The 9,280-nt window shown below is 34.4% G+C and overlaps 1 protein-coding gene across 1 annotated transcript; it reads right to left on the reverse strand.

Moving 5' to 3' along the window:
* Positions 1–2,616: 2,616 nt before the first annotated feature.
* On the reverse strand, positions 2,617–7,081 carry LOC137618404 (uncharacterized). The gene is made up of 2 exons (XM_068348573.1): positions 6,953–7,081; positions 2,617–3,009 (listed from the first exon to the last, which is right to left on the reverse strand). The coding sequence occupies exons 1-2, from the start codon at positions 7,079–7,081 to the stop codon at positions 2,617–2,619; spliced, it is 522 nt and encodes a 173-aa protein (XP_068204674.1).
* Between the last annotated feature and the right edge of the window lie 2,199 nt (positions 7,082–9,280).

A 9,280-nucleotide genomic window follows, 5' to 3' on the forward strand; every position in this document is an offset into this window, starting at 1 on the left:
CTGCGGTCTACCACAAATGTAAACACGTTCCCCCCAGGCCTGTCACGTTCAAATAAGGTCTTTCACGTTCAGATAGGGTGCCTAACGTTTTTGGCGTTCTGATCAGGGTCAGACACGTATTTACCGTTTTGCCAAGGCTTTCAACTGACGAAACGTGGACGTCGGGCAGCTTTGGAGCACGATTGTGCCCACGGTATAAAAACGAGGGCCTCCCAAGGAACATCAATAGTTTCATTTTTAATCCTGTCCTGCTATTTGACTCCCAGTATTCTTCTGAGGGTTTTGTTCTCAAATCTACAGAATCTGTTGGATTTTGTTTCATTGTTTTACCACGATTCATGTCCATATAGTAACACGACCTTACTAAACTGATTTATATATCCTGATTTTTGTATGTAATATCGGGCGATTTGATATCCAAATTGTACTTAACCTTGCATATATATATATATATATATATATATATATATATATATATATATATATGTATATATATATATATATATATATATATATATATATATATATATATATATATATACATATATATATATATATATATATATATATATATATATATATATATATATATATATATATATAGTAGTGGGAAAACTAGGGGTCTTTATTTCCTCCTCTTAACAATCGTTGAGTTATAAGTAACTTTTATTTTGAAGAATTTGATATCAATGATTTTTCGTTCTTAAATTAAACCGTTGTTCTCTAGTCTTGGTTATTGCCATATCCTCTGTACCATGGTCTTTCACAATATTGGGTTTGAGTTCTCTTGCTTGAGATTACACTTAGCCACGCTATTCTATGTTTCCTTTTATCCTTTTCTTCACTGGGCTATTTTCCTTGTTGGAGCCCTTGGGCTTAGAGCATCCTGCTTTTCCAACTATGGATGGAGTTTAGCTACTACTACTACTACTACTACTACTATTACTGCTGTTGCTGTTGTTGTTGTTGCTGCTGCTGCTGCTGCTGCTGCTGCTGCTGCTACTACTACTACTGCTAATAATAATAATAATAATTCTGCTGAGACTGGCTTTTTATACTCTCTCCATGACCTAGTTTGCCGTGTCAACCCATAGTATACCGCAACGTGCCGCAATGCGCCGGGATCATTAACCGTCAAACGCCGGGACTCGTCGTAACTAAACACGATGAAACGGATACTGTAAACTCCAGCTTGCCGTGAAAACCTTAACAAAACGCATATTAAACGTGTCAGAACGTAACAAAACTTGAAAGATCGTGACGTGCTGGGGAATATACATTCTTCCCGTTACGCTACAGAACGCCTCCAAGTTTTGATAAGGCTAACTACGTACTGCTACGTTATGTTACGTTTTGTTGCGTTTACCCCGTTTTACTACGGTCTACTAAGTTTTCGATCTGCGCCTGGACTGGCGGGGCAAATTTTTTGACAGTTTAAAATTTTGAGCCGGCATCCACGGCAGTCAAGACCTGTCACGTTTGCCAATCCCGTTCCACAGAGTTGTATAACTTTTTTTCGCGTCCATACTGTTTGGTTCACGGTGGCCCGAAACGGGGTTGCCGAGACTGCCGGGAACATAGTGAAAACCTAGCATTATACAAGCTTTCCGGACACACACACACACACACACACACACATATATATATATATATATATATATATATATATATCTATATATATATATATATATATATATATATATATATATATATATATATATATATATATATATATATATATATATATATATATATATATATATATATATATATATATATATATATATATATATATATATATATATATATATATATATATATATATATATATATATATATATATATGTGTGTGTGTGTGTGTGTGTGTGCTTTTGTGTGTGTATTTATGTATGTATGTATGCTGGATGTGTATAGATATTGAAAAAGATGAGTAATTACTGAGGAATCAACAGACGTAATCTAGTCATCCATCAATTTGTCAATTAAGCTTCCTTTTCTTAGTATAAATTGCGGAAAATTGCCGACATCCTCAAATTATCTAGACAATCTAGCCTTTGACGAAATTATCCGTTTGATACGTAATCTTACTTAGATTCTAGTAATTACATTTAAGATATTCTCTCTCTCTCTCTCTCTCTCTCTCTCTCTCTCTCTCTCTCTCTCTCTCTCTCTCTCTCTCTCTCTCTCTCCTCTGGTTGTGACACTGAATTTTTCTTCTTTCTGTATGCATACAGCCATAGTGGCACATAAATTCTCCTCATGTAGTACACGGATTTAAGTGGTTTCCCTAAATCACAGTACCTCATGAGAGAATTTATATCCAACTGCCAGAGTCCTTTAAATTCTTGACGATTTTTGATAACCAGATATGTATAAGCTTAAATTAAGTTAGGTTCAGCTAGTTTTCTTTAGGGTAGGCTAGTTAGTTAAGGAGGTGGGAGAAGAAGAGGAGGAAAGCTAGGTTGAATTAGGATAACTGATGCTTTTTAAAGTTGGATTGGGTAAAACTATGTTTGGTTGGGTTAGGAGAAGGGAAACAGGGTTGTGGATTTTTTTTTTCTGAAAAAAAAAATAAATAAATAAATGAGCGGAAACCAGATTGGTTAAGTTAGAAACTTAGGTCAGAGTAGTTAGGTTGGGTTTGGGAGGAGGTAAGGTTATGTTGGGTTTGGGAGGAGGTAAGGTTATGTTGGGTTTGAGAGGAGGTGAGGTTATGTTGGGTTTGGGAGGAGGTAAGGTTATGTTGGGTTTGGGAGGAGGTGAGGTTATGTTGGGTTTGGGAGGAGGTAAGGTTATGTTGGGTTTGGGAGGAGGTAAGGTTATGTTGGGTTTGAGAGGAGGTGAGGTTATGTTGGGTTTGGGAGGAGGTAAGGTTATGTTGGGTTTGGGAGGAGGTGAGGTTATGTTGGGTTTGGGAGGAGGTGAGGTTATGTTGGGTTTGGGAGGAGGTGAGATTAGATTAGGTTGAGTTATGTCAGGAAGAAGAGGAGGGATAGGCAAGAGGATTTGCTGAGAGAAGAGGTAAGAGGTGAGGAGTTACTAGAAATACCTTTTTCTAATTGAATGTCGAGCCCTTCTGTCCACAGACAGGCCCTATAAAACCCTGCAGACCGTTCCGGAGAGAAATATTCTAGATACTACCTGGTCTCAGATCATGTCATCCCCTTACTTTTCCACCTCCTACCATCTTCCCTTTCTCCAATAAATCTGAATCCAAAGTAGTCTGCCTTAACATTCTTCTCCCCCCTTCCTTTTCTTCCTCATATTATTCCCTCCCTTCTTAACCAAACTTAACCTATCCTAACATAACCTGCTACTTTTCCTTTTACTAACAGGGATTCATATTGAAAGTGTTATTTCCAAAGCTTCTTACTTAAATTAGGTCTGTATGTTAGGCTGTGGTATTTTTCGTGGTTTAAATATTATTGGTATTAGTATTTTCATATGCAGTTCAAATGTTCAGGAATACTTTCTGATGAAAGCCGATCTTCCAAAATTTGTTGTATTTTTTATGTTAGTTTTAAGTCATTTCTTGGTATGTTATGTTTATTAGTCTTAGTGAAATTAAGTTTGATAATACTATTTTGTTTTAATGATCTTGCCTTGCAATAGTCCAGTTTTACCGAGATCAAGAAATATGAAAGTTTATGTTGCAGACACTATTTGTCAGTAAGATTCAAGCCATGACCTAACACCTGCTTTTCTTTCCGTTCTTCTAAAACTGACCTGACTTTGAATACATAGTTTAATATGAATAATCTTAAATGGTGAATTGTAAATACATCCATTTTTGAAAAACTTGCATGACGTTTCTGCTTCATACGCCTCCACTGAAGTCTCGTTAACAACACTGAACCTCTTTGGGTTCCTGGATATAAACGCCTTTTCCTATCGTTAGCTCTTTCACACCATATGTTCAGCTGTTACTACATTATTTCTTCTTTTCCCCTCCCTGTAATTGCTTCAGATTTATTTACTCTTTCCACGTGGTATTATGAACTTTTATTTCGCGTGACAAAAGCATCAAATTTACACTTATACATCCATTCACACTAGATAAGCTTTTTTTACGTCTTTTATATGCGATTCCTATTTCTCAGACATTTACTTCTCCTGTCACCTGTACTATGCAGATATTTCATCTTGGCAGCTCCAAAATTTTTCATATGATTTCGAGTTCAATGAAGCAAATTATGCTCAATTATCCCTTCTTGCATTCAAACCTTGCTACCGCTAGAGAGTTATGTGGTCATTTGACTGGACAGACAATACTGCATTGGATCCTTCTCTCTAGTTACGGTTCACTTTCCCTTTGCCTACACATACACCGAATAGTCTGGCCTATTCTTTACAGATTCTCCTCTGTCCTTATTCACCTGACAACACTGAGATTACCAAACAATTCTTCATCACTCAAGGAGTTAACTACTGCACTGTAATTGTCCAGTGGCTACTTTCCTCTTGGTAAGGGTAGAAGAGACTCTTTAGCTATGGTAAGCAGCTCTTTTAGGAGAAGGACACTCCAAAATCAAACCATTGTTCTCTAGTCTTGGGTAGTACCATAGCCTCTGTATAATGGTCTTCCACTGTCTTTGATTAGAGTTCTCTTGCTTGAGGGTACACTCGGGCACATTATTCTATATCCTTTCTCTCCCTCTTGTTTTGTTAAAGTTTTCATAGTTTATATAGGAAATATTTATCTAAATGTCATTGTTCTTAGAATATATTATTTTTCCTTGTTTCCTTTCCTCACTGGGCTATTTTCCCTGTTGGGGCCCCTGGGCTTCTAGCATCCTGCTTTTCCAACTAGGGTTGTAGCATAGCAAGTAATAATAATAATAATAATAATAATAATAATAATTATAATAATAATAATAATAACAATAATTATAATAATGATTCCTCAGGACTCTCCCCAAGCTTGCGCAATCCTGCAACATTTCTTACTTTACATATTCAGCAATTCTCTTTTTTCTTAGTCTACCGTCACCTCTTTTAGAATCTTCTAAATACCAATCTTAATCAATTATAATATTCATTGCTCTCTCCATCTGATTCTCATTTCTCTTCATAACCTGCTCTTGTTTGCATTTACTTCGAGTTCTCTTCTTGCAAACACTTTCAGCTTTGTTTATTAGCTTTTGCAATTTTATCTTATTTCACCAAATAGTGCCGTATGATTTACATGTATCAACTATTTGCATTAAAGTCATGATCTTTTGTTGTGTCAACAACAAATATTAACGATATCTACTGCTTTTTCTTGGGTTTCCTGCATGGCTATATCAGTAAATGTTTTGGACATTCATAGAAACCTAACAAATCCTTATAACAGACCAACATTTATAAGAAGACAGTCACTCTCCATCCATACACAAACACGCACACGCACACACACACACACACACACACACATATATATATATATATATATATATATATATATATATATATATATATATATATATATATATGTATGTAACAGCACATATTTTGCTGACATAAAAGCACTTGATTCCCGTTAACGAAAGATGTTCTGCACCATATATCGCCAATAGCTTCTCCAATACCACTATTTCAATAGGACATAATAACTGTTTCATAACTAACAAAAACTTCCTCTTACTTTTCAAAAATCATAATGCTCTCCCTCTTAATTCTTCTGTAATACGCCTTACTTTTCGATAAAATTTCTGCCATACACCTCCCATGGCATTATAAGCACTCAGTTTATGATATTTTTACAACCATCTCTATCAGAATGAAACAATAATTTCTCTCGGACATAATTTCAAATAAATTCTCTTATCCAGAAATAACTTTACAAACTTTGGGCAGACTCTCAACACACTTACCTAAACCCTTCCCACTTTTACATCTTTCAGCTCTGCCCGTTTTTAATCTAACACATTATACAAAACCTCATAATACTGTAATAACTCCCATCAACATTCATTTGTTCATAACATTTGATTTGAGGTCCGTTGGTTATTTGATTTTTTTCTCTGCAATTGATTCCCGCTGAAAACTTGTTCTTCCTCCAAATTCTAGATCATCTTTTTTCCCCTTCTTCAAGATATCAACCTTCACATTTTATCCCATTTTTCCTCAACTACTTATTTTCCATTTTATATGCCGTTTATACACTGTTCTTAAAACAATATAAAAAGTGAAATAGATAATAGCTCAATTTTTGTTACAGCTAAAAATAAGAATCATACAATTACTTAGACGGGTAAAATGGATTTATTTTAAATATACCTCAGAGAAAAATGTAAAAAAAAAAAAAGACTCGTTATTTCAAGATAAATCTGTCTCTTGTATAATTTCTGAGGTTTTCAAGTGGCCAGATCTAAGTTACACAATGAAATGCCGGTAACTAGGCTGCAAATAAGGAATAATAACTATTACTTGTCTTCTCTTTTAGGATGTGTGTGAAGGTGTGTGTGTGTTCTTTTCGTCCTTGTATACAGTATATGATGTAAAATTCTGGTTCTTGGAGATATTCCATTGGAAAATTTCAGCGGAGTAAAAAACAGTCGAGATTTTATCTATATTCTGTCTAAAGTTTGGTTATTTGCGTATGTATACAGTATATATATATATATATATATATATATATATATATACATACATATATATATATATATATATATATATATATATATATACAAATATATATATATATATAAAATATATATATATATATATATATATATATATATATATATATATATATATGTATATATATATATATATATATATATATATATATATATATATATATGCGTGTGTGTATATGTGTGTGTATACACACACACACACACACATATATATATATATATATACAGTATGTATGTATGTATATATATATATACTGTACACTTATGTATGTATGTCATCATCATCATCGGCCGTTGCTAGTCCACTGCAGAACAAAGTCCTTACACACGTCCTTCCACTGGTGTAAGCTATGGTCCACACCAGCAAACTTTCTTAGTTTGTCAATCCATCGCCTTCTCTTCCTTCCCCGGCTTTCTTTGTAGTCTCTAGGGACCCATCCTATATGCTTAATGCCCATCTATTATCTCTCTTTCTCAATATAAATCCTGCCCATGTGCATTTGTTTTTCTTACATGTTAGAATATCATCTACTTTACTTTGCTCTTGTTCATGTTGCTTACTTTTTGTCTCTTAGTGTTATCCCATCATTATTCTTTCCATAACTCTTTGAGTTGTAATTAGCTTATGTTCTAAGGCTTTAGTAAGACTCCAAGTTTCTGATGATAAATTAATACTTGGAGTATGACTAAATACTTTTTTTTTCAAAAAAAGTGGCATTTTACTTTTCATAATCCTATTTCGTATGTATGTATGCATATAAAAATCAAGTTATATATATATATATATATATAAATATATATATATATATATATATATATATATATATATACATATATATGTATATATATGTATATATATGTATAAACAGATATATATATTTATGTATATATATATATATATATATATATATATATATATATATATATATATATATATATGTATATATATACAACCGCAAGCCCGGTTGAATGGGGAGGGTTGAGCATGGTGCTAACACCCACACCTCGGAAAACCTTTATTGTTATGGAAACTCACGATAGGATTGAACCGGACGGATATAACGTTGACGACTCCTCGCAAGAAACTGGACCTCTCAAATGGAAGACTCCCCTAAATATTGGTACATGGAAAGTTTGAAGTTTATAAAGAGCAGGATATGCTAAAAGTCTGATGGAGTAAATATTGAGTAAATATCATTTGGATATTGCAGTATTACAGGAGGTAAGGTGGACTGAATATGGAGAAAGCTCAATTGATAAACAATGTATACTGTATAGCGGACGACAAGATGGTAGACATGAACAAGGAGTTGGTTTCTTTTTAACAGAAAAAGTCAGGAAGTCTCTTATTAGTTTTCATCCCATAAATGAAAAACTGGTGACAATTAGAATTAATTGCAAGTGGTTTAGAGTGACAGTTATTGGAAGCTATGCCCCTACAGAAGTCAGTGAAGACCAAGATAAAGATCTGTTCTACGAAAAATTACCAGAAGTCCTTGATGATATCCCAAAACATGATATGATAGTGCTTGCTGGAGACTTCAATGCAAAGGAAGAGAAAGTCTACTTGAACATTCAAATGACTATGGAACACAACTGGTTTCCTTTGCGATCACCAACAACCTGATAATTGGTGGAACTCTTCCCCCACAAAGATATCCATAAGCATACATGAAAGTCACCTGACAGTAGAATCTTCAACGAAATTGACCATGTTCTTTTCAGCAGAAAACACTGCAGGTCACTACAAGACGTCAGAAGTCTACGAGGAGCAGACTGTGACACTGATCAATATTTAGTAAAAATTAAAGCAAAACTGTGCGCAAGAAAATCAGAACAAGTAGAAAAAAGAAATAGGTATGATGTAGAAACTCTGAAAGAAGTGGCAGTAAAGGACAATTTTTAAATAAAGCTCACTAACTGATTTTAAATGCCAGAGATGTTAGACGATGATGCAGACGCTGAAAATTGAAGAAACAGTCAAGGAGGCAGCAGAGGATGAAGTCGGCTACATACAAGGACGAAGAAATGCCCACTGGTATGATAATGAATGCAGAGAGGTGGTAGAGAGGAGGAAACAAGTTAGAGCCAGGGTATTACAAGCCCCAAGAGACTAAGGCTGGAGAGAGGAATCCCGACGGGAAAACAGAAATGTAAATAGAGTTTTAAGAAGGAAAAAGCGACAAAAACTGAATGATGAACTTGACATAATAGATGAAAACAGAAAACGAGGCAGAATAAGACAACATTACCAAGGAGTTCGCAAAGTAAAAGGGGGTTACCAAGGTAGAACTCAAATGATTAAAGGTAACGATGGAGAAATACTTACGAGAGACGAGGATGTGATGAAGAGATAGGAGCAGTATTTTAAGGAACTACTAAACAGACCTGACCCAGTAAATCCCATTAATGAGGAGATCTATTATGGTCCTGAATTAGAATTGGAGCCGCCCACTATTATTATTATTATTATTACTAGCCAAGCTACAACCGTAGTTGGAAAAGCAAGATGCTATAAGCCCAAAGGCTCCAACAGGGAAAAATAGTCCAGTGAGGAAAGGAAACAAGGAAATAAATAAAGGATGAAAACAAATTAACAATAAATCATTCTACAAACAGCAACAACGTCAAAACAGATATGTCCTATATAAACTATA

This window comes from Palaemon carinicauda, chromosome 24 (assembly GCF_036898095.1).
Source record: "Palaemon carinicauda isolate YSFRI2023 chromosome 24, ASM3689809v2, whole genome shotgun sequence".
NCBI classification, from domain to species: Eukaryota; Metazoa; Arthropoda; class Malacostraca; order Decapoda; family Palaemonidae; genus Palaemon; species Palaemon carinicauda.

Excerpts from the sequence above, each read along its gene's own strand:
- LOC137618404 (XM_068348573.1), bottom strand. The coding sequence starts at position 7,081 with ATGGGCATTAAGCATATAGGATGGGTCCCTAGAGACTACAAAGAAAGC. Across the intron at positions 3,010-6,952 it reads GCTTACACCAGTGGAAGGAC|CAAATCCTCTTGCCTATCCC; the intron begins GTGTGTAAGGAC and ends CTCTTCTCTCAG.